Here is a 24,463-nt window from a genome sequence, read left to right as displayed (position 1 = left end):
GCAGAGGTAAGGGCAGAGGTAAGGGCGGCGGTGGGCGCTGGGCGGCGGTGGGCGCTGGGCAGCCGCCAGCCGCCTGGCTGGGCATGGAGCTTGCTCTGTCTCCAGGCTGCTTCCTTTCCCCTCGCGGAGCCGGTGGAGGTGTGGGGGCACGCTCAGGCTCCGCCGTGAGCGGGGGCGGTCCGGCGGCCGGGCCAGAGGGACGCCGGCTTGTGTCCGCTGCCCGCCTGCCCCGTGCCTGGCGCGGAAGGCTGCGGAGAGCCTGTGGAGAGGCTGCCTCACCCGGAGGGGGTGGTCTGAGTGTCTTTTCCCCCACCTCTTCCACCTCTGCTCGGTGCCATCGGTGAGTGTTGGCCAGGCTGTCGGTGGGGAGCGAGCGGCCGGAGGGGACTGAATTCTCCCGGCTGCGGCCACCCCGCGGGGCAGGAGCAAGTTATGGCTTTTGTGGTGCTCGGTTCCTGGCGGACAGAGGAGGCGTTTCTCGGAGAAGTGTGGGTTTTAAGATGGCACCCTGAACTCGGTTGGGGAAGCTTGAGTGCTGCTAACGGCCACGGGTGGCTTTGGAGGAGGCATTTTCAGTCTGAGGTACTCAAGAAGGGCGTTAAGAGCTTTAGGAACAGAGCCTGAGGTTCATCAGTTCCTTGCCTTAATGTTTTGTGGCTGCATCTGTGGCTTGCCAGCCCTCCCTGAGTGGACAGGCAGGAAAATTAATGCCATCAGTGAGTGGAATTCGAAGCTGTTTTGGTCTCTAAATAGGTACTGGGTGGTTGGATCTGGGCTGTTGCCTCCACTGCTCTCCCTCATTGTTGCTTTGCCTATGTCTTGAGGTTCCGAGCTGAAGATGAAGGTGGAGTTTCAGCCAGCTGTTGGTAGCTCAAAGCAGATCTTGGCTTTTGATGTGCAGGTAGCATGGTAAAAATCCGTTGGTTTTGTAGCTCCAGAGGCTTAAGTCCTCTACTTGTAGAGGAGGAAGGAGGCTCAGTGGTGACACAAGTGCAGGGCAGTTGGTTGTTCATTTGAAAGATATCCAAGAAGTCCCACACGAGAATGTTGAGGGACAGCTCCTGCTGCTGCCCTGGGCCTGGTGGGAGCCCCCCGTGTGGCTCTGCTCCCACACCAGCCAGCCAGGCTGGCTGGGCCACGGCAAGGTTTCCTTTACTGCCAGCTGGGGCAGAATCCATTCTGCTGAGACGCAGTGGAAAGTTCCAGAGCTCATTTCTCAGCTTCCCTCTTGTCTGCACATCAAAGTCCGTGCACAGATGATGAAAAGGGCTCCAGAGCAGCTCCTGGAATCCTGTTTTCCCCAAGGTGATGCTTTGTGGTGTTGCTTTGGGTTCGGGCAGAACCTTCTGCACCTCTAACCCCTTTGTTTTCATCTTCGTGTTGCAAAAGAAGAGCCCTTGGTGAAGGATGTCGTGGATCAGAGAGGGTGAGCTGACCATCATAGAGAGGTTTTGTGCCAACATCATTAAGGTAAGGAAGGAAGTTGGTTGCCTGGGTGCAGAACTGGCAGGTGCCTCAGGGTTCAGAGCTGCTGCTGTGCTCTAGGAGGGTCGTGTGGCTGGCAGAGGTGCTTGGTAGTGCTGGTACTGGATGCACTTCCCCAGGCAGCAGCCAAGGATGGAAAATTAATTCAGCTGAGTCTTGTGGATGAGCAAGGCTGTGGGCAGCACTTGCCAGTAATGAGCTTACACTGCCAGTCTCCCAGGCTTGTGCCCTTGCTGATGAGAGCAGAGTGTGGGGAGGAGGGAGAGAAGTGAGGTGGTTGGGCTGTGAGGCTAAGGAATGCAGCTGAGGTTCTGCTGAGTACCAATGCAGCAGCTGCAGGGAAATTCTGCCTCGCTCAGGCTGCTGCTGCTGCCCTTCCTGCAGGATCTGTGCTGGCCTCATGAGGTCAGTGGAAAGGAATCCTCCTCTTAAAGATGGGGAATGATCATTCCTTTCTTTGTTTTCTTGTTAACTCTGGCTGGGAAAGGGCTCTTGACCACTTCACAATTCCAGCAGTGTGGAGCTCTCTTTGCCCTCCCTGTGGCTGCAGGGGCTTGGCTGTGGCAGTGCTGCTGCCTCCTGAGTGCTGCAGTTCTCTGTCAGGATAGAAACAGGGAGGGTTAAGTTGCTTTTCAGTTCAGGGTTTTGTTGTTTTGCCTTTTAGAGAGCCTAAACTGGGACATACAAAGAGGTCTTTCCAGCCCTGGACTGAAGCTGGGGGCTGGCTGCTACACCCCTACAAAGGGGTGGTGCCACCGGGAGCAGTGGGACTAAACTCTGTCGTGCAAGATGCTGGCTGCTCATTTTGTGGTCTGTTCTTTCTCCTCTCCTGGGCTGTTGTCTCTCTTCTCTCCTGTGTCTCTCCTCCCCCAGGCAGGTCCAATGCCCAAGCATGTTGCCTTCATCATGGATGGCAACCGCCGCTACGCCCAGAAGTGCCACGTGGAGAGGCAGCAGGGGCACTCACAGGGCTTTGATAAGCTGGCACAGGTGAGCAAGGGCCTGTGGCTTTATGTTGAAAGGTTGAGCCACGGCCACCAGATGACTTTTTGCTGCCTCACTGCTGTGTTGTGTTGCTTCTCGTCACTGCAGTCAGGCTTGTGCCTGGAGCTGTGTTTGTCGCCAGGGTTCGCAGCGGCAGGCTCTGGCTGTCCTCCTCTCTTGCTGGCTCTGGCTGACTCTGAGTCTGCCTCTCTGAGTTCTGCTTTGTCCCCTCGCAGACACTCCGCTGGTGTTTGAACCTGGGCATCAGGGAGGTCACTGTCTATGCCTTCAGCATCGAGAACTTCAAGCGCTCCAAGGAGGAGGTGGATGGGCTGATGGATCTGGCAAGGCAGAAGTTCAGCCGCCTGCTGGAGGAGCAGTAAGGATCCTCTGAGGGGTGTCCCACGGGGTGGAAAGAAAGCAGAACACGATTCAGAGGTGTTACAGGGATGTCAGAAGTTGTGGAAAGGGTTAAATGAAGGAGATTGTTCTCTAGAGAGGCTTAGGTTGAGGGACTCTACTGCCAGGGGTGGGATGTGCAGCTCCTGAGCGCACACAGTCCCCCTGCACACCAGGTTGGTGTTGCTGTGCGCAACCCTGTCCAAGCAGCTGGCACAGGACAGCTCTGGGAGGAGCACAGTACCACTAAAAATTGCTGCTTGGCACTAGAGTGCTTGATGGAGGTCCTGAAGTACCAAAACCTTGCCTTGAGTTCTGCTCCAGTGCCCTTGGCAGATCAGGGGTTAGCTCAGCATCATGCTCTGAGGCCTCCACCGAGCTTTGCTCAGGCAGAGGGAGCACAGCAGTGTGTGGGGATCTGTTCTGTGTGGTGCTGACCCTTGCCATTGGGTGCAGGGAGAACCTGAGGAAGCATGGGGTGTGCATCCGTGTCCTCGGGGACCTGCCGCTGCTGCCCTTGGACATCCAGGAGCTGATTGCCCAGGCCGTGCTGGCCACTAGGAACTACAACAAGTAAGGAACACACAGTCTGAAGGAGCTGATGCCTCACATCCTCCTCTTCTGCCTGAGGACTGAGACTTGGCAGTGTTCCCCACCTTTTTTTCCCCCTTCTTTGTGCTACAAGCCCATGCATTGCCTTGCACTTGGCCACAATGAGTGCTGGGGTCAGTTTTGGGGCCCTCCCTCCAAGAAGGACGTTGAGGGGCTGGAGCAGGTCCAGGGAAGGGCAGTGAAGCTGGGGGAAGGGTCTAGTGAGGAGCAGCAGAGTAAACCTGGGGTGGTTTAGTCTGGATAAAGGAGGCTGAGGGGAGATCTTGTGGCTCTCCACTGCTTCCCGAGAGGAGGCTGGAGGCAGGTGGGGGCTGGGCTCTGCTTCCTAGTAACAAGTGATAGAATGAGAGGAAATGGCCTCAGCTTGCGCCGAGGGAGGTTTAGGTTGGACATTGGAGGAAACTTTTTCACTGAAAAGGTTCCTAAAGCCTGGCACAGGCTGCCCAGGGAAGTGGTTAGATCCCCATCCCCGGAGGAGTTTCACAGAGGCAGAGCTGCGGTGCTGAGGGATTAGCCCCAGCCTGGGCGGAGTTAGAGAAGGGTTTGGCTCAGTGATCTGAGAAGGCTTTTCCAGCAGAAACGACCCTGGCTGTTGTCACTGTTCTTTCTGTCATCTGCACCTTCCCTAGGTTGGTATTCCACATTTCTTTCACCTCTTTCCAGATGCTTTCTCAATGTCTGCTTCGCTTACACCTCAAGACACGAGATCAGCAACGCCGTCAGGAGATGGCCTGGGGAGTGGAACAAGGCCTGCTGGAACCCAGGTACCTGCTGCCTGCCTGTGCCCAGAGCTGCCTCTGGTCCCACGTACACTCAGCAGCCAAGTGGCTTTTAAATAGAGCTCATTAAATCACTGTGGCTGGAACAAGTGACTTAAAGTTACTCTGCAATGTTTGGCTTTTATTATTTTCGGTTGCCAGGGTAACAGAAACACAACCGAGGAAGAGGGGGAATTGGGTCTGTGTCTCAAGTCAGTTTAAATGTGAAGGCAGATTTTGTGCCACAACAATTGGCTGCTTGGCTGGCAGACTTAGTTGTGAGGTCAAACAACAGCTGAATCATGACTGCTGAACTGTTTCTCCACCCTGGAGGAGATGGAGTCATTAGCACTTTGCTCTCTGCTCCAGATGGAAGTCCTCACAGTCTGCTTCCACCACCGTATTGTGTTTCACAGAGCATGGCCTGGGTGGGGGTGCTCTGGGGGCTGAAAGCACTGGAACTGGCCTGGGCAGCAGTGGCCAGCAGCAGCGAGGTGATGCCTGTCAGTGGTGTGGCTCCAGCTGCAGCTCTGTGTTTATAACCCCCCCCTCAGTCCTTCCCCTCTTCTCATGGCCCCTGTTGGCTCAGGGAGGGCTCTCAGCTGTCTCTGTCTTCCTCAGCGACGTGTCGGAAGCGCTGCTGGATCAGTGCCTGTACACCAGCAACTCCCCCGACCCAGACCTCCTCATCAGGACCTCTGGAGAGGTTCGCTTGAGTGATTTCTTGCTCTGGCAGGTAAAGTCTTTTCTTTCCTCCTAGATGAGCTTTAAGGTCCCTTCCAACCCATTCCAGGATTCTGTCACTCTAAGGTTTACTGTAGCCTTGAGCAGGCTGCCCAGAGAGGTTGTGGAGTCTCCTCTGGAGACTTTCCAACCTCACCTGGATGTGTTCTGTGTGCCCTGCCTTGGGTGACCCTGCTCTGGCAGGGGAGTTGGACTTGGTGATCCCTGGATGTCCCTTCCAACCCCTGTCATTCTGTGGATGTCGAGAGTCAGTCAGGGTTAGATTGTGTTAGAATTAGACTGTGGAGTGGTGGTCACAGGGACACATCCAGCCAGAACCCTGAGGGAGCTTTCAGTGGGCAGCTTGCATCTTGCAGCTCTGGGGTAGCTTCAGTGCACCACAACTCATTAAAGCACTTGAAATGCCAGGAGTGGGCAGCAAGGAATAGCAGGAGATGTCATTTGATGAATGGCTTAAATGTCATCTCCTGATCCCCACTTCATTTTACTCCCTCACCTCAGCCTTTGGTAGCTCAGGGTTGCTATTTTAGTGTTGTTAGAAGCCTCTGGTGCTGAAGTTATTAAAACACCTCCGTGGAGACCAACGCAGCATCAGACAGAATTCTGCTGGTGCCTTTGCAGGAGGCTGGCTGGTGGAAAGACTCTGCCTGCAAACTCTCCTGGCTGGTATTTATTTCACTGCATCCCAGAATGCCAGGCTGGAAGGGACCCCAAGGATCATCTGGTCCAACCTTCACATTAAATAGAATCCTAAAACACAGCCTTGGTAAAACCTCTGTGAGCAAACCAGCTTAGTTTGATGGGCAGAGCTTGCACCTTGGTGACTTTTGGTGCTCTTGCTCCTTGCAGACATCCCACTCGTGCCTGGTGTTTCAGTCAGTCTTGTGGCCAGAGTATTCCTTTTGGAACCTGTGTGAGGCTATCCTTCGGTTCCAGATGAACTACACTGCTCTGCAGGTAAGGGAACCTCCAGGAGATGGAGAGCTCAGCACCACATGTTCTCTGCTCAGCAGACCGCTGCAGATCAGGTGAGGTGGTGTGAAGTGGGAGCAGAGGAACTGTTCACCTCCTGGTTAGTTAAGGTCTTGTTTCAGGAGCAGCTCACACTGTTGTGTTGCTCCTTCTGTACCCATGTGGCTTGGTGCAAGACCTTGGCCTATGGGCAGACTCCTCCATGCTGAGGAGCACCTGAAGTATCTGGAGTCAGCACTGTCTGTTAGCTGTTAGCTGATTGCTCATTCCACCAGCTGGAAGTATCTGTCCCCACTCCTCAGCTGACAGGACAGATCAAGTGAGGTCTCCTGAGGCTAAACCCAGCCAGTTTGAGCTCAAATTGCTTCATCAAAGGTTCAAGCAAAGACAGCTCAAGTCACTCCAGGGGTTCTGCTGGCTGATTATTGCTCACCCAGGGTCAGCTGTAGCCTGCTTTGAGTACATGGTGGAGCCAGGGAGAGAACACAGCTGCTGGTTTCAGGCTCACCCAGTGGCAGTGCCCATGCCAAGCCTTTGCTGCTGCACAGAATTTCACTGGTTCGGTCTTGTGCTGGGCAGGTCTTTGTGTCAGCTAGGCTGAGCTGCAGCAGAGCAGTGCTGCCAGTTCATGAGCTTCCTGTATCTAGGGATGGGTCTGCTCTTGCTCCCAGCACAACAGAAGGTAATTTCAGGGCCTTTGAAAGGCCACACTGTTCCTGAAAGGGTATCCCAGGTGATGTCACAGGGACTAGTTCTCCTCCTCTTCAAAAGCTTGATGTGTTTGTGCTGTTGGAGGCTGCAGGCCTGGATTTGTGCCTTGAGAAGAAATCCAAGAGTGATAATCTGCTAAAAACTTTCAAGTGCTTGAAGGGAAGGCAAGGACAGCTGCTGCCCTCTGCCTGCACCTTTCTCCTGCCCACCTCGCTGCCTCTCAGGCTCTGCTAGATCACAGGCGCTTGGGAATGCTGAGCCCGCTGGAGCTCCTGTGCTGAGGCTGATTAGCTCAGTACCTGATCACCAGCTGAAAGAATTGCTCCAGAAGTCATTGTTCTGAATTCCCTAAAAACCTTTCAGCTGCCACATGAATAGGATCAAAGGCTCTGTGCTGGTGATGCTGGCTTGTGTGCACCTTGTCTGGGGTTTAAAAGTCCTCTTGTGCACTGCTTCTCTCTGATTCCTGTATCTGAGGCATCTGCCATGACCTGTATCTGTTTTAACTAGGAGCTAATGCTGTGAGCAGACCTGGGGCATGGGGAGAAGCTCCAAAAGGGTAGCTCTCTATTTTTCTAAAACCAAACAAGCTGCCTCAAAGTGGAGGAGGTGGAGGCAGAGCCACCCTTCAGGTAGCCTGCAGATTGGTGGCCAAGCAGGGGCTGTTTCTCCTGTAGCTGGTGCTGCTTTGCTCCTCTACCAGAGATTCAGAGACTGCACTGGGTAGGAAGGGACCCTCCAAGGTAATCTTGTCCAACCCCCCTGCAGGCAGCAGGGACACCTCCAACTAGAGCAGGCTGACCAGGATGTCGAGTCTGGTCTTGAATGTCTCCAGGGATGGGACCTCAGCCACATTCCTGGGCAGCCTGTTCCAGTCTCTCCCCACCCTCACTGCAGAACTTCCTCCTGATGTCCAACCTAACTCTGCCCTGCTCCAGTTCCAAACCACTGCCCTCAGCCTATCCCCACAGGCCCTTCTGAACAGTCCCTCCCCAGCCTGCCTGTAGGTCCCCTGCAGATACTGAAATGCAGCTCTAAGGTCTCCCCAGAGCTTTCTCTTCTGCAGACTGAGCAGCCCCAATTCTTTCAGCCTGTTCTCACAACATCGGTTCTGCAGCTCTCTGATCATCTTTGGGGCCCTCCCTTGGACTGGCTCCAGCAGGGCCATGGTGAGATGAGCTGAAAGGCTTGGTAAAGTGCTAATGCTGTCCTGCTTTTCACTCCAGAAGGCCAGAGACTCCTACATGGAGGAAAGGAGGCGACAACAGATGGAAAGGGATCAGGCTTATGTGACACAGAAGCTGCAGCAGGAGGGGTTCGCGTCCCACGGAGACTCTCGGCGCCGCCGGATGCTGCTGCAGAAGTGCACAGCCATGCGGGAGCAGAGGATCCAGGGCTTCCTGCAGGCTCTGGAGCACAAGAGAGTGGACTTCTTTGAGAGGTTGTGTCCGGTGTCTGCATGACACAGGGGCTGGGTCCTTCTCGGGAAGGCAGGGGACAGCTGCAGCCCGGCGGAGTTCCCTGGGTGTGGCTCAGCAGTGGGGCCGCAGGCTGCTGCCAGTGTCCCGAGGGGCAGGGACAAGCACTGTGACCTCTCTAGGGCTGGGAGCGCTGCTGAGGAAGGCGATGCCGTCCTGTCGTACCTCCCTGCCCCCACGATGGAGAAGGGGCACACCCCACCAGAGCTCTCCTGCTTGGCACTCCACAGGCCTGGCTCTTTGAACTATAAAATGAGCCCCCAGTTCCGTTTTACTCCTCACGAACTGGCCCAGGCAAACCAGTTCAGTCCTGGTAAATCAGACTGGGCTCAAGTTCTTGCCATGGCTTCACAGGGGTGGCTCCCCTGTTGAGATTTGCTCTGCTACCCCTCAGGGGCAGCCTTGCTTTCTGGAAGCAGAGGATTATTGCTGGTGTGCCAAGCAGTGGCAGAGAGATTCCCCACTCCCTGATGCCATCTTGCCTTTTCCCCTCCTGACTCTGCTGGGTTTCACCTGTCTGCTCTTGGCTTCCCAGGAGCTCAAGCAAAGCGCCAGAACAAAGATCTCCAGAGCTTCCCCAGGCCCTGCAATCCCTCCTGAGCAGTGCGTGTGGGGAAAACTCAAACGCTGGTGTTGGAGCAAGCTGTGCCTAGGAAAGGCTCCGAGCAGGCAAGGAGGAAGGATTGGTTGGGAATTAGCTTTGTGGCTTGAAAAGGAAGGAGCTAAAGCTCAGTGATGGCACAGCTTGCAGAATCCCTGGGAGACCTCTCTGAGAGCTATGATTTAACATCCTGTTTGCAGGGAATGAGGGGCAGCCCAGATGAGGAGCACAGTAGCCAAGCCCAGCCAAGATGGGCTCAGCAGGGCTCTGGAGCTGCCTGTGCTGGGAGCGGCTGCAGCAGCTCTGGGGTGTTGGTTGTTCTCGCTTTTCCATCAGGCAGGGAGGCTGAACTAAGCCAACTTCCAAGATTGTTTCCGTCCCCACAGTCGAAATAAGAGAAAATGTCTGGGTTTTTGTTTCTGGTGCACAGAGAGGTGCAGCAGTGGCAGCTCTTGCTGGTTCTGAAGCTTTCTTGTTTACCTCCAGGTGAAAACTCTAGAAAACAGAGATTTTAAAAGCCTTGTGAAGGGCTTCACACTCAGCTCTTTGTGACAGTGAGGAGAAGAACTCCATTGTCTAATGGTGAATAAAGCATATTGATAGCAAACTGCTCTGCAAAATCAGACGACCATGAGGAAGCACACAGAGATTCTGGTTGTAAAGGTGTGAGGAAGTTAGCTTCCAGATCTGCTATCACATCCCTCAACCTGTGCTGGACTCCTCAGCCCATTCCTGTTAGGTGGAAGCAACTGGCAGGCTGTGCTCTTTTTACAGTCCAGTGTGAGCAGTTTGATACCTCAAGGCTTGGCTGAAGAAGACTCCACGCGTGCACCTCCTCCTGAGTAAGTAGCTTGGGTAAAGGCATGCTGAGGTGGTGGGGACTTGGTGCTGCTGGGCTCTCCTCTGGGCTTCACACTCAGGAGGCAGCCTGCAGAAATGATTTGTTCTCCATGAGTCACAGAACTGTAGGGGCTCGAAGGCAACCTCAGAGGTCATTCAGTCCAAGCCCTCTACTACATCAGGGTCACCAAGAGCAGGTTGCCCAGGATCACAATGTCCAGGTGAGGTTGGAGTCTCTCTAGAGGAGGAGACTTCACAACCTCATCTTGAGTACTGAAACCTCATCTTGAGTGCCACCTTCAGTTCTGGGCTCCCCAGTTGAGGAGGGACAGGGATCTGCTGGAGAGGATCTGAGGGAGGGCTATGAGGATGAGGAGGGGGCTGGAGCACTGCCTGGTGAGGAGAGGCTGAGGGCCCTGGGGCTGCTTAGTCTGGAGAAGACTGAGAGGGGATTTAATCAGTGTTTCTAATCTCTGAGGGCTGGGGGACAGGCTCTGCTCACTGCTCCCTGGTATAGGACAAGCAGCAGTGGATGGAAGCTGCAGCACAGGAGGTTCCAGCTCAGCACAAGGGGAAACTTCTTGCCTGAAAAGGTCCCAGAGCCTGGCACAGGCTGCCCATTGAGGCTGTGGAGTCTCCCCCTCTGAAGCCTTTCCAGCCCTGTCTGGATGTGCTCCTGTGTGCCCTAAGCTAGATTGGATGGTCCTGCTCTGGCTGGGGGGTGGACTGGACGAGCTCTTTGGCTCCCTTCCAATCCCTGACATCCTTTGAGCCTGTGAGCCTCTCTGGGCAGCCTGCATCTGGACTCTGGCACCCTTGGTTAAAGAAGCTCCTCCTCAGGTTTGACCCGAGGTGGTTGCGAGGTGGAGCACTGCCCAGGCTGCTCTGCCAGGCTGCTGGGGAGACTTCTGCTGCAGTTCTTGCTTTGGAAAAGAAAAACCCAAACAGCTTTTTCGTGGCCTGGTGGGGACAGAGGTGAGCCCAGCTGCAGCGGTGGTGTTCCCCAAAGGGTCTGGTTTGCAAAAGGCTTGGTAAGGAAGGTTTTCATCCCTTTGGGAAAACGATCCCTGTAGCAGGAAGAGCAAAGGGCTGCTGTAGAGTGGGAGAAGGCCTGTGGGAGCTGGCGGCTTGTGTGTTCCACCTGCAGCAGCTCTCCCAGCGGAGCACCAGCGTGCCCCGTGGGTGTTGCTTTGTTGAAGGGTGGGTTGGAGGCTCACAGCACAGCTCCTCAGCTCCAGGAGCAAATCTTTCCATCGAATCTGAGAGTCATGGGAATGGGGCTTAGAGGCCACCAGAATTCCAACTTTCCTGATCTATCATGGTGAAGAGGGGGGGAAAATCAGCGTGACTGGGAAACTGCTTCTCCTGCCACCGAGCCATGAGGCTACCTGGAGGGGTGGGAAAAGGGATGAGAACCTGGATGAGATTCCATGGACAGGTTCAAAGCTGGGAGCACAGGGAAGCGTCTGGAGCCTGGTGGGGTTTGTAGGGATGGATTGCGTCCCTCCAGGCGTGAGGAATGGCTCCTTCGGGAAGCAGCCCAACTCTGCAAGTCCTTTTGGTGCAGGTAACATCGCCTGGGGGGAATTTTTGGTGTCATTCCCCCCCCATCTCCTTCCCTCCTCGCTACACCTCTCTCGCCTATCTCCTGGGGGGCGGAATCCTGCTCACGCTTCTCGCAGCTGCACAGCAGCTCGGGGATCGCCCAGCCCCGGTGTGCGTGGGGGGGGGGGGTCGGTACCGGCACCCCAGCTGGGTGCTGAACGAACAGCTCCGCTCACCTGCGGGCTGCAGCTGAGGGGGCGGTGTGCTCCCCCCCCCCCCCCCTTTTATCCTTTTCTCCCCCGTTTTATTATTCTCTGCCCCCCGCCCCACTCCCCCTCCGTGTTTCCCGCCCGCGGGAAGGAGCTGGGAGGAAGGGATGGGGATGGGGGGGGGGAGGGAGTAATGCATGGGGGGGGGGGCACGAGGCCCAGCTGCGCGCGCGCCACCCACCTCCGCGCCCCCCCCCCATCCCCTCCCCGGCCCCACCCCACGTGACCCCGGCGGGCCAATGGGCGAGCGGGGCGGTGGGGATCCGGCTGGAACCGGTTGGGCCGCGTCCGGCTCTATATAAAACTTTATAAACAGCCGATTCGAATCAGTGGGGTCGGGAGCAGCGCAGCCGGTCGGGAGGGCAGCGCAGCCGGTTGGGAGGGCAGCGCAGCCGGCCGGGAGGGCAGCCCCGCCGCGCCCCCGCACGGCCCCCGCCGCCGGTTTTACGCTCGGTTTCATTTTTTCCCCTTGTTCTTCTTCCCCCCCCGTCCCCTCCCCCTTCTCCCTTTTCCCCCCTTCACTCCCTTCCCCGCTTCTCGCCGCCTCTGCCGCCGCCGCCCCGGACCGAGCGCTCCCAGTTTGTCCTCCCCCCTCTCCTCCCCCTTTTTTCCTCCGCCTTCTCCCTCCGCCCCCTCACGCCGCCCAGCCGAGCTCGCCGCTCCCTCGCACACACACACACGCACGCACAAGGCGCCCGCACGGAGCCATGCCGAAGAGAAAGGTACGTGGCGCCGGGGATGGTGGCGGTGGGAGCGGGCCGCCCTGCCGCGCCTCTCCGCCGTAGGGGCCTACCCGCCCCGCTGCGCCCCCCCAGCTCATCCCCGCTCGCCCGCGGGGGGGGCGGGACTAGACGCTCATTCTCGTTCCCCCTCCCTCCCCGTTCGGGGCGGTAACGGTTGTGAGGCCCCAGCGGTGGTGGGGGCGGGGCGGCGGCGCGGGGACCGTTACCGGCGGCGCGCGGACCGTTACCGGCGGCGCGCGCGGGGGCTAACGGAGGGGGGAGGGGGGCAGGGAGCGCCGAGCGGCGCCGGTCCGATCCAGTTGGTTTTGGCGGGAGGGACGGGGAGGCGGCGGGGGGGAGGGGAGCGCCGGTGGGGCGGGAAAGGGCGGGAAGCGGCCGCGCTGCTGGCGCCCGGGAGGCTTTGCCGCCAAAACCGCCGCCCCGCGGGGCCAGTCGTGGGCGGGAGCGAGGCCTCCCTGAAGGGGCAGCGCCGTTCCCCGCCTCTTTTTCCCCCCCCCACTCATCCCCATCCCACACCCCCGGGGGAGGAGGCTGCTCCCGCCCCGCTGTGGGGTGGGCCGGTGTGGGGCTTCCGCCTCGGCCCGCCCCGGGAATCCCGCGGAGGAGGGGACCCGCCGGCGCCTCCCGCCCCTCCCCGAATCTCGGCGGCCTGCGGAGCGCACGGGGGCAGGTGGGGGCAGTCCCGGCGGCCTGAGGCGTGGGGAGGACCTGGAACCCAGCGGGTGCGGGCTGGAAGCGGTTCCTTTGCGGATGGGAGCGGGGGGCTGAGCCTGGCTCCCCTTAACTGGTTGGTACAACTTGTGTGTCACGTCCTAGGCTGAAGGAGATGCCAAGGGCGATAAGGCCAAAGTTAAGGATGAGGTAAGAAGTTCAATATTTGGAGAAAGTTTGATCCTGAAGTGTTGATGTTGGAAGATGAGCTTTAGCTTCATGGAAGTAGAACTGGGGAGCAGGAGCAGGGTTGGGCTTAACTGGCTTTGAGCTTTCATAGTAACTGTCTTAACCTTAATTGTGGGAAATGAACTTAATTATTATTAGCTCTCAGTAGTGGTTTGGATGGGATAGCTTCACCTGTCTTGAGAAACAGGGAGAGGAAGGGAAGTAAAATCCTTTCAAATGAGAGTTTCTTGAGAGTAGAGGGGAAATGGAACTGGACACTGGGATTTTAATACTTGGAACTGAGAGCTGCCTGATAAATCTTGGAGCGATCCTTTTCCATCACATTAAATTCGATTCTTTTCCCTCTCTACGCAGCCACAGCGGAGGTCAGCAAGGTTATCTGCTGTGAGTATGTTCTCTTGCTGTGCAGAGGTGACACAACCCTTGGCACTTTTAAGCTTGAGCAGCTTGAGAAGCTGGAAGGATGGAAAGTTCCTGCTCTGTTGTGTGGTTCTTTGAGGGTGGTGGTGGAATAACTGACAAGTAGATGCTTCAGTTTCAACTGTTGTGATTTGCTTTCCTGAAGCACTTTGCTTTTTGGCTTGTGTGCAGTTCTTGAAACAGTTGGAATAACACAAGGAGGTTGTTGTTTTTTCCTCTTACAGAAGCCTGCTCCTCCCAAGCCAGAGCCTAAACCTAAAAAGGCAGCTCCAAAGGTGAGTGGTTGTGTCAGCCAAGGTAAATGGGTGGGAGTTTAGATTTGTCCTCGCATAGAATCATAGAATGGTTTGGGTTGGAAGGGACCTTAGATGATCATCTAGTTCTAACCTCCTGCCATGGGCAGGGACACCTCCTGCACCTTCCACTGGACCAGGTTGCTCAAGGCCTCATCCAGCCTGGCTAATAAGACCAACAACTAATATAACTTTTCACGCCAGCACACAGAACTATACTGAGCTGTGTCCTCACTGCTACAAAGCTTTGCAGTACAAAAATTGGCAGAGGGAAGACTCTGCACAGTTGTAGTCTCTTAAGTGTGCAAATATTGTTGTGTTGTGCTCCTTCTGGGCCAGCTTCCGGTGCTGGAATCATGGAATGGTTCAGGTTGGGAAAGATCTGTAGGGTGATCAAGTCCAGGCGTTGGGCTGTACCCTTGGAGTTGGATTCCCATGGCTCAGCTGTTGTAACAACCACCTTGCATCATCTCAACCTTTGCTTTGCAGAAGAGTGAGAAGTTGCCCAAGGGGAAGAAGGGGAAGGCTGATGCTGGCAAGGAGGGAAACAACCCTGCAGAAAACGGAGATGCCAAAACAGACCAGGTAGAGCAGCAGCTCTGGCAGCTTGGCTTACATCACCCTGTTGGTTCTTCCCTATCAAACACAGGCAGGCCCAGGCCTGTGCTAACAAGAGGGATTACTGCACAGTTACTTAGGGCTGTTACTTGTGGCACTGGCGCCACATCTGCAGGTGTGGAGGGGGTGTGGGTCTGGTTGGCAGAGTTAAAGCTGTCTGCTGGTTGGAGTTGCCACATGAAGGTAGCTGTCCACACAGTCCACATCTAACAAAGCAACTTCAGGGTTGCCTTTAGGGTGCTTCAGATGTTGAACCTGGATCTGTTGGTGGTGCAGCCCCGGGGAGATTCCTGCTGTTGGCAGCAGGGCTGTGGAGAGCCAGGAGCCAGCAGCTGCTGGTGTGTGCTGACTGCTTCCCCCTCTTCTCTTGCAGGCACAGAAAGCTGAAGGTGCTGGTGAAGCCAAGTGAGACAAGTGTGTGAATTTTTGATAACTGTGTACTTCTGGTGACTGTACAGTTTGAAATACTATTTTTTATCAAGTTTTATAACAATGCAGACTCTTTGGTTGACTTTTTTTTAAGCTATGTTGTTAGCACACAGACTGCTTCGTTGTTGTGTTGGGGTGGAGGGGGGGTGTGTTGGGGGGTGTCAAATGTCACTTAGTCTATTTCTCAGAACCTGAATTGGAGTAAGAAAAACTTTTTTTTTCCTGGTTTCCCCCAATTTTTGGGAGGAGGAAGAGATTCCCTGGTGCTGCACATCAGCATCTGAGCGAAGGTGAAAGTTCCCAGGATGCCTGTTGCTGGCTCCGCATCCACTGTTTGTCAGACCTGCCCTTTCCTTCCACGCCCTCCTTGGTTTTCCACAGACCCTAACACTCCAAAACACAGCCAAACTGGCACCTGGGGGCTCACTGCTCCCTCAGTGTCAGGCGATCTGGACTCCTGGTGTCTAATTAGGGATAAAAGGGCTCTAAGGGAGCCTTCACTGCCTCTTTCCTATCGTGCTGAAGAAAACCCAACCCACGGTACCCTTCCCTTCCTCTCAAAGTCAGGGTAGGTTCGTGCCGAGTTGTTAAACAACATGCTCAATGTGAAAGTGTCCACCCTCACTCTAAACTTTTCCCTCTGCAAATATGAAATGAAGATTCTTCAGTTTTAGAGCCTCTTGTACCTTTGGGTAGTCCGTGAAGGGAGGGGAGTTCGACGGTTGTTCGATGTTGCCGATTGTAGCCCATGTCCTGCCTCAGTTGCCATTGACTGTTCATGACAAGTACCTTTTAATAAAGCTGGATACGGTTTGGCTTGGACTGTTCTTGATGCCTTGCACCTTGCTCTTGCCCTCGCTTCGGCGGATCCGTGGAATGGGTTGGAAGGGACCTTAAAAGAGCATCTGCTCTGTCTGCGCGGTTGGTGTCAGGAGGCGGCTTGCAGTGTGTGTGCCAGGGCCGGGCTTGTCCCTCTGCTGGGCACTGGTGAGGCTGCACCTCGGATACTGGGGTCAGTTTTGGACCACTCCAGCAAGGATGTGAATGGGCTGCGATGGGTGCAGAGAAGGGCAGCAAAGCTGGTGAAGGGTTTGGAGAGCAGGTCTGGTGAGGAGCAGCTGAGGGAGCAGGGGATGTTCAGCCTGGAGAAAGGGAGGCTGAGGGGAGAGCTGCTCTGGCTCTGCAATTCCTGGAAGGAGGCTGGAGCCAAGTAGGGGAGAGCTCTTCTGCCAGGGAACAAGTGATAGGACAGAAGGAAATGGCCTCAAAGTGCCCCAGGGGAGATTTAGTTTGGACACAAGGATCAATTTCTTTCAGGTTGATCAAGGCCTGGTGCAGGCTGCCAGGTGAAGTCTCTGCCCCTGGGGAGGGGTTTCAAGGCTGTGGAGATGTGCTGAAGGCCATGGTTTAGTGGTGCCCTGGCAGTGCTGGGTAAGGGCTCAACTGGGTGATCTGGAAGCTCTCTTCTACCCATAATGGTTCTAGGCCCCTGTGGCTGCCTTTGTATCCAGGCAGTGTTTTGTTAGTGGCCAAGAATGCATTTGAAGCATCTTAATTCAGATCATTAACTCAGTCTGAGTGGAGGAGTGAGAGGCAGATTTCCTTACCTAAAAACCAGATGTCTGCAGATGTTTGGAAACTCTTCTTGCTGGGAGGCCCAAGATGGAGCACATCAGGGAATCTGGGCAGAGAAATCCTCTCCACTGCAGAAAAAAGCAAAGCAGTATTGGGCAAAAGGGAGAGGAGCAGAGCAGCCCTGCAGCTGCTGAGGGGAAAGTAAGTTCTGGTCAGCTTTCCCTGGTAGTCAAACCAGAACTGGCTCCATAAAGCCGATGATGTGTTGGGTTTCTGCACTTCAGCTCGAGTCTTGTTGCCTCTAATCAAATACAGACCCTGCTGGGGAGTGACTGAGCTGGAAACGAGATGTGTGGAGTGAAAGAGCACCGACAGGAGCCCCAGCTCCGCTGCCGGGCAGAGCCAAAGCCAGCCCCTGCTGGGCAGCCTCCTCCACTCCAGGGCAACAGTGAGGAGGCTGCTGTGGTTCCATCGTTGGTTTGCTCTGCCTTGTGCCGGGGTCACTTCTCCCAGGCAGTGAAAGCAGTTTGGGCTCAGGAGAGACAGGGAAATACTGGAGAGAGTCCAGTGGAGGCTCCAATGCTGCTGAAGGGCTTGGAGCAGCTCTGTGAGGAGCAAAGGCTGAGAGCCTGCAGAAGAGCAGCCCCAGAGGGCATCTGAGCAATGCTCAGCAAGAGCTGAAGGACCCGTGGGGGGTAAGAGGCTGGAGCCAGACTGCTCAGTGGTGCCCAGGGACAGGACAAGGGGCAATAGGCACAGGCTGGAGCCCAGAAGGTGCCACCTGAACAGGAGAAACTTCTTTGGTGAGAGGGTGCTGGAGCCTGGAGCAGGCTACCCAGGGAAGTTGTGGAGTCTCCTTCTCTGGAGAGCTTCCAACCCCCTCTAGGCATTGTGCTCCTGGGCAAGCTGCCGTGAGTGCCCTCCTGGAGCAGGGGGGTTGGACCAGATGACCTCCAGAGGTCACTCCCAACCCCACCCTGCTGGGGTTCTCTGAGCACCTCCAAGCACAACGTGGGATTTCCCAGAGGGAATTTCCAGGAGCCAGAGGGAGAGGAGCCCTGGAGCTGTGGAGTGATCTGGGACTTGGGCACAGCTTGGGTGATGCTGTAAGAGTGCTCTGGGAGGTGAAATTGGGATTGCACCCAGTCACCATCATAATGTAATTATCACTGCATTAAAATAATCCTTTAATTACATGTTTGAAAAGCAGGGATCTAATGCTTTAATTAAACCTTCCAAATTAGCTAGGATGGAGCCTTGCAGTCACCTGCCCTGCCTTGGCCAGCCCTGGGCTTCCAGCCTAAACCTCCCTGGGCACAGCTTGAGGCCATTGCCCCTTGTCCTGTTGTTATCTCCTTGGGCAAAGAGGCCAACCCCAGCTCACTCCTTTCAGGGAGCTCTTGAGAGCAATGAGGTCTCCTCTCAGCCTCCTTTCCTCCAGACCAAACCACCTCAGCTCCCTCAGCCTCTCCTCCCCAGACCTGCTCTCCAAACCCCTCACCAGCTTAGCTGCCCTCTCTGTGCCCAGTCCAGCCCCTCAACATCAAGAAGTGCTGCTCCCCGTGCAGGATCTGTGCCCTGGCCAGGCTCTGCCTGTACCTTCTCCACCCCGGGAGCACCTCCTGCACTTTCTGCCTCCTCTGAGCCTCCTCCCATCCATTTCCTTCTGGACGTGCCCTGGTGCTGGAGCCATTGGCCTGCTGCAGCCATTGGCCTGCTGCCTGTGACTCCACATGCAGGGCTCATCTTTTTCTCCTTAAGCAAGCAGTGGGGAAGGGAGGCTAAGGACAGTAAATCCAACTAATTAGCTGTGTAAATTAAAAGCTAAGGAGCAGGCAGGGCTGTGCTGTGCTCCCTGCTCGCTCGGCGGTTACGGCAGCCACAAATCTGCATCTCCAGCTGCCAGAAGGCCCCCAGCTAAAACTAAGTTTTTCTGTTCAGTCATAATCGTTTTACATGGAAAACTGTCTCTGTTTATTGTCTGGGAATGTGATTTACACTGCTGGGGGGTGGCTGCCAGGTGGGCTTTGCATGAGAGTGCTTTGGCCTGACTGCTGGAGCTAACCAAGAGCTGGAGGGTACCAGTGCTGTGCAGTGCTGTGCTGTTGTCTTCCAACTTTAAAGGCAAGGAGCAGCCTCTTTTAAATGAAGGGGAGGATTTGAGTGCTGGCAAAGCTCCTGGGAGCACACAAGATCAGTTCCCACCTGCAGCTGGTGAGTGTGGAGTGCCCTAAGTCCAGGTGAAAACACAGGTGCTGGGTATGGGGACAAGCAGTGCTGCCAGAGCTGCCTGCACCCTGGGCTTGGGTCAAGCATCCTGCTGAGGACCTTGTCTTATGTGGGACATCATCCTCTGTGTTTTGGTCACTCTTCTTCAGTGCTTCTCAGCAGCTTGCCCAGGATCATAATGGCGGGGGGGGGGGGGGGGGGGGGGGGGCGGGGGAAGCTCCCCAGAGAAGGAGATTCCACCACCTCTCACAGCAGCCTGCTCCAGGCTCCAGCACCCTCACACCAAAGAATTTTCCTCTTCTGTTCAGGTGGCACCTCCTGGGGTCCAGTTTGTGCCCCTTGCCCCTTTTCCTGTCCCTGGGCACCACTGAGCAGAGTCTGGCTCCAGCCTCCTGTCCCCCACTCTTTATCACTTGCTGGGCACGGATCAGATCCCCTCTGGGGCTGCTTTTCTCCCCTAAAGCAGTTTGCCCAGTGGCAATTAAACCTGAGAAGGAGTTACCAGGAGGTGGCTGCAGGCCAATGAGTTCACTTCCCAAGGTCCTGCAGAACCTCCTTTCCCCCGGGCATGTTTTTCCTTTCAGTGAACTGACCTAAAAAAAAAAACCTCTTCAGAAGAAGTGATCTGGATCGTGCTGGGAGGATTCCTCAAGAACAAACTCCTGTCCCTGCTCCTCCCAGGGCCGTGCCCTCGGATGAAGAGGTTTGAGTTTCAGGATGGTTTACTCCTGTAGCAGATTTCATCCTGCACTCAGAGAGAGCTCAGCGAGATGTGGGGAAAGAGACAGCCTGCCGTCAGCAGAGCCTGCCAGGGGTGGGGGTGGCAAGGAGCAGGGGAGGCAAAGGGACTCATCTCGGTGAGCACAGCCAGGGCATATCGAGCTGCAGGATCACCTGCGCCAGGAGCATCACCCAGCTTGATGGCACAGGGGCTCCGCTGTCCCTCAATCGTCCCAGTTACGGCAGTGCCCTGCGCAGGGACTCGTGAGGAATGTGTCCTCGCCCTGCAGCTCCTGCGGCTAAGCTCAGGCTTTACAGGGCAAGCTTAAGGCTCGGGAAGGAGGCAGCACAGGGGGAGCTGATCTCAGGGTGATTGGGGCTGGCGAGGGGGAGACGCCCACTAATAAGGAGCTGCAGTAAGTGAGCTTTAGGAGGGCCGCTGGGGGGGCAGGGCAGGGCAGTTCTCACAGCTGCGGAACGGTTTCCAAATGAAGGGACCTTTCGGAGCGCCAGAACTCAGCCGGCAGGGCGAGGCTGTGCCTGCAGCCCGGTGGCACCTGCCGGCCCCCGCCCGCCAGCCCGGGGGGCTGCGTGGCGCCGCTCAGCTCCCTAGCACGGCGCCGAGGAGCAGCCTGTTGCTGCCCTCCGCCACACGGTGGTACCCGGAGCGCGGAGTTGCGCTGGCGAGCCCGCGGCCGGCAGAGCCCAGCGCAGCCCCAGCTGCGAGCCTGCAGCCCCCAGCCTGGCCCCGGGGCTGTTTGCTTCGGTAAGTGCTCCACCTCGGTCGTCTCGCTGGGTGATCTTGGAGGTCTCTTCCAAGCGGGCATGCCATGGTTGTGCCACTTTCCGTGGGTGAGCGTGGGGCAAGCCGCAGCCTCCTGAGCAGTGAGTGCCCCCCGAGCCTCCCTGCCCACAGTGGGCCAAGGGCTTTCCAGTTCTTGGGATGGCTTTGCTGGGCATGCAGGCAGAGTGCTCAGCAGTTCACGGGCAGCTGACACCTCCCGGATCCTCTCCCTGCTCTCGGAAGCCTTTGAACGTAGGCTTCCCAAATTCTATTTTAAGCCTCGCTGGACCATTGCTTGTCCTCCTTGGGCACTTACTGCAGCTGCTCTGGCACATGTCCTAGGCTGGAGCTGCCACCATTCATCTCCTCTGTCCTCAGCTGGGGCAGGGAAACTTTATCCTAACCCCAGCTTTGAGAAGGTGCTGTATGGGCCTGGTCACTTCTGGGCTGGTTGATGTGAACTATTTTGGTTGGTGACTCTTCAGCCTGGGGTTACAAACTCAACCACATGGCTCAAAGGATTCCTGCTTTACTGAACAGCTTCCCCTGCTTTGCCTCTTTGCAGCGTGTGCTGCTTCTCTGCAAGCTGAGCTGAGCAAATCGGGTTGCAGTCTTTGTGCTCGTTCTCAGGGCTGCTCCAAAGCCTGACCCTGTGTGGCTGACCGAGGCTGTGCCCTGTGCTCCGTTTGCTCGCCAGCAGCTTTCCCTAGCACTGCCTTCCAGTCTCACAGGATACCACCCTCGAGCATGCCCTGGGCTGAAGCACTGCCTAGCATTGCAGAGAGCTGCTTTTCCTTCCCCTTCTCCGTGGTGCAATCCCTCACTCCTCGGGTTATCTCTCCTAAGGCATACTTCCCATGTTTGCCTTCACCAAGGAGCAGCCTGCAAAGCTGGAGAGGAAGTGACTGCATCCTACAGCTGGTGAGGTTGGATGCTGAGCACTTGACACCCTCCTGATACTTCCTTGAAGTGGATGCAAAGTGGAAAGATGAGCTTCTGGTGAGTCAGGCTCAATCCTCTTCCTCACTTCTCAATGCCTGCTGGGGGCGGGGGGGTTGCATTTATTGGGTGAAGTGGGCAAAACCTGACCCTGAATGAGAAGGAAAAAGCAGAGGGCAGAGACTTCCAGTCACAAGGGTAACTGCTGTGGCATTCCACGTAGCAAACACGGAAGTTAAATGTCTCAGGGACACCTGAATGTGCACTGCACTGGCAAAGGTGATGCAGATTTTATCCCCAGGCTCTGTCACTGTTCCCTGCTAGGTCCTAGATAACAAACCTGCAGTGATTGCTCAGTGCTCAGGCAAATGGGCAGAGCAGAGCTCTTACCCCTCTGCATGGGCAGTTTGGGTTGTTGATTAACCCAGCAAAGGGAGAGTTTCTGTCAGCTAAGCAAGGCTGAGGCAGCCTTCAGCTGGGCTCCTGGTTGTGTGTGGGGAGGGGAACAGCAGCTCAGCCCAGAGCTGGGGATGCTGACAGACCCTTTCAGAGAGCCACAGAACTGTGGAGGTTGGAAGAGGCCTTTGAGATCCAGTCCAGCTGCTCCCCCAGAGCTCACAGTCCCACTGCTGTCACTAGACCACATCCCTCAGCTCCACACCCAGGTGGCTCTGAAACACTTCCAGGGATGGGCCCTCCCCCACCTCCCTGGTCCAGTGCCTGAAAAACCTTTCTGGGAAGAAATTTTTCCTAATATCCAACCTGAACCCCCCTGGCACAACTTGAAGCTTTTTGGTCACTGCTAGAGCTGGTGGGGCTGGCTGCCCCCAGCCCCCTGAGCAAGCTTGGTCTGAAGTGTACTGGCCCTGGCTAGGTCCTGTGCTGAGCAGTGCCTGGCTGCTACGCATGAGCAAACAGATTGGCTAAGATAAACCCCCCCAATGTCATCCCAAGGTCCTGCTCGTGCTGTGTGCCCAGCCCTGGCTTTGTGCCTTCTCTGCCTTTGTGCATTGGAGCAGGGAGAGGCTCAGGGATTTGTGAGCTGGAGTCCTGCACAGGGTGAGGAAATGTCAGGGCAGGCAGCTCCTCAGGGCCGGGCTCAGGCAAGGGCAGGGCAGGGGCAGCTTTGCCCTCCTCTGCAGCACCCCAGCAGCAGCTGCCCTTGCCTGGGTCCCTGTGCAGCACAGAGATTCCTCCAGCATCACCCACGCTGGGGGCTTGTCCCTCTGGGCTGTGGTTTGGTGGCCGTGGAGCTGTCAGGTCAGTGGTTGGACTCTGAACTCGGAGGTCTTTTCCAGGCAAGATCATAGAATTGCTTCAGCTGGGAGGCAAATGACCCAAATGACCCAGGTCTTACCCCAGGACTGCTGCTACGAACAGCAGCAGCATGAGGGGCAGCTGAGCACTGCCCGGCAGGAGCTGCTTTGCCCTGCTCTTTGTTTGCTTTCTGATGTGACCCTTTCACCTCCCTCAGCAATTAATTTCCAGTTAGTGGTGATGCTCAAACCCCTCCACTCCTGGCTCTGCGGAGGTGATGCTCAGGCCCAGCCATTTCTCCCTCTTCCTGCTCCAGGACGCTCCTGGCAGCGGGGAGGCAGTGCCAGCAGCGAGCTGCTCATCCTCTAGGAGGGACATTTGTCCCTCGGTGATTAACTCCCATATTGATTTCCAAGGAGCTGGCGAGCAGCTGCCAAGAAGCCTGTTCTCCAGCTCTGCTGATCAATATTAGCTTTCAACAAGTGTGTGGTGTCACTGAGAGCTAACAGCTAACAGCACCCTGCTGCTTGTGCTATTTTAAGGGCTGTAGCATACCCCAGAGAAGACTTTGGAGTTAAATGTGGTATTAGATGTTATTTAGCTCCCATGTCCAATGCCCTGACCCTGTTCCCACCTGTATCTTGCACCGGGCTGCAAGCACAGGACATTCATCTCCAACTGGGAGCGTTCTGGAAGAGACATCTGGAGATCATCCAACCCCCTGCTCCAGCAGGGCACCCACAGCAGCCTGCCCAGGAGCACAGTGCCCAGGGGGGCTGGAAGCTCTCCAGAGAAGGAGACTCCACAACCTCTCTGGGCAGCCTGCTCCAGGCCTCTGCATCCTCACGTGAAAGTTTCTCTTCCTGTTCAGATGGCACCTCCTGGGTTCCAGTTTGTGCCCATTGACCTTTGTCCTGTCTCTGGGCAGCACTGAGCAGAGTCTGGCCTCATCCTCTTGCTCCCCACAGGTCCTTCAACTCTTGCTGAGCATTGCTCAGATTCCCTCTGGGGCTGCTCTTCTGCAGGCTCTCAGCCCTTGCTCCTCACAGAGCTGCTCCAGGCCCCTCAGCACCTTCAGAGCTGGTCCCAGGCTGCTGTCAGGTGTGCAGCAGCACTGCAGAATGCTGAAGAGCCTCAGTGCCTCCTGAATCTGGAGGTCTGCAGTGCTGGTGAGGGATGCAGAGATTTTCTTCTGCCAGGTACTTGGGTTTCTGCCCTCCCTGCATTGGTTGTGCCTTTTGTTCCCTCCCCAACAAGGAAGCCATTGAGCACTGTGCATATTTGTCTGCTACCTGACTCTGAGCCAGCTGGGCCAGGTCTGTGCTGCCTGCAGCCACCTTCAAACCACACAAGACAACTAGGAAATCATCTATGATTAGAAGAGAGGTTGGGGACCTGCTCCTCTCTCCCCAGGTGGGGAAGCTGCCTCTTTCCCACACCCCTCTAAAAAGTCTTGCTCGTGTTGTGTCCTCCTCTCTCACACAGTTTGGTCATTAGGCCAAAATATTCCCACTCAGGATCATTTCTCATCCCTTGGACGTTTGTTTCTCTGGTGTGTTTTTGGCTCTTCAAGGCTGGATGTGTGCAAGAGTCTGTTTTGTAAGGGAAGTCAACCACTGCTGGTCTTGGATCAGACATGGAGTTTGCTTCTTCCCCTAAGGAAAAGAGCTCCTGAGGCCTCCAGGCTCCTGGTCAGGACTTCTGGAATTCCCTGCCCATGCTGAAATTGTTGTTGCTGCTTCTCCACTCTGAACATCCCAAGCTGCAGGCTGGGGGAACCAGGGATGGGTGTTGGTCTGTGCCCTTTTTCAGCAGGATGAGACTTGTTCAGCTGCATGATGTAGGCTTGAGACCACGAAGTCTGGAATGCCCTTTCCCTCCTGCTGGAGCTGGGCTTCTGTTGAAATGTGCTTTTGTTTTCCCTCACCCTCTCTGGAGACACTGGGACCTGTGTGCTCTGAGAGTGGCACACAGGGAGGGCAGCTCTTTGTACCCACTGCAGAGCTCCATCATTGGTTCACAAGCTCATAAACCTGGAAGAGAGCCATAACCCCCCCGGTGTGCTCAGCACTTCTGTCTGCTCAGCTTTCTCCCTGGCCAGGGGATAGCCCAAGCAGGCCTGGCAGCTCCACTGCTGTCCTCAGTCTCCAAGAGTGTT

General features: G+C 56.1%; 3 protein-coding genes across 5 annotated transcripts in view; all 3 read left to right on the top strand.

The window, feature by feature from the left end:
- Positions 1 to 148: 148 nt before the first annotated feature.
- DHDDS (dehydrodolichyl diphosphate synthase subunit) lies at positions 149 to 9,351 on the top strand. The gene is given in 10 exon segments (XM_064172665.1): positions 149 to 340; positions 1,390 to 1,470; positions 2,359 to 2,475; positions 2,706 to 2,848; positions 3,325 to 3,441; positions 4,144 to 4,199; positions 4,202 to 4,244; positions 4,860 to 4,974; positions 5,832 to 5,939; positions 7,892 to 9,351. Coding segments are annotated over 9 exon segments (999 nt in total). The 5' UTR covers positions 149 to 340; positions 1,390 to 1,407; the 3' UTR covers positions 8,129 to 9,351.
- Positions 9,352 to 11,621: 2,270 nt separating this feature from the next.
- Positions 11,622 to 15,628, top strand: HMGN2 (high mobility group nucleosomal binding domain 2). Its single transcript, XM_064172670.1, has 6 exons — positions 11,622 to 12,120; positions 12,958 to 13,002; positions 13,396 to 13,425; positions 13,686 to 13,736; positions 14,244 to 14,339; positions 14,746 to 15,628. Exons 1-6 carry the CDS (start codon positions 12,106 to 12,108, stop codon positions 14,779 to 14,781), a joined length of 273 nt encoding a protein of 90 aa, XP_064028740.1. The 5' UTR covers positions 11,622 to 12,105; the 3' UTR covers positions 14,782 to 15,628.
- A 4,141-nt stretch (positions 15,629 to 19,769) lies between these two features.
- RPS6KA1 (ribosomal protein S6 kinase A1) overlaps positions 19,770 to 24,463 on the top strand; it is a 48,275-nt gene continuing 43,581 nt past the window's right edge. For 2 of the 3 annotated variants that reach the window (XM_064172403.1, XM_064172401.1), the window contains exons 1-2: positions 19,770 to 20,091; positions 20,956 to 21,108. The gene's annotated coding sequence lies outside the window, so the exon portion shown is untranslated. The remainder of the gene's footprint in view (positions 20,092 to 20,955; positions 21,109 to 24,463) is intronic. The other variant, XM_064172402.1, reaches the window with a different exon arrangement.

This window comes from Pogoniulus pusillus, chromosome 37 (assembly GCF_015220805.1).
Source record: "Pogoniulus pusillus isolate bPogPus1 chromosome 37, bPogPus1.pri, whole genome shotgun sequence".
Classification (NCBI taxonomy): domain Eukaryota; kingdom Metazoa; phylum Chordata; class Aves; order Piciformes; family Lybiidae; genus Pogoniulus; species Pogoniulus pusillus.
Note: the sequence above shows the minus strand (reverse complement) of the source record. Positions and strands in the feature narration are given on the sequence as shown.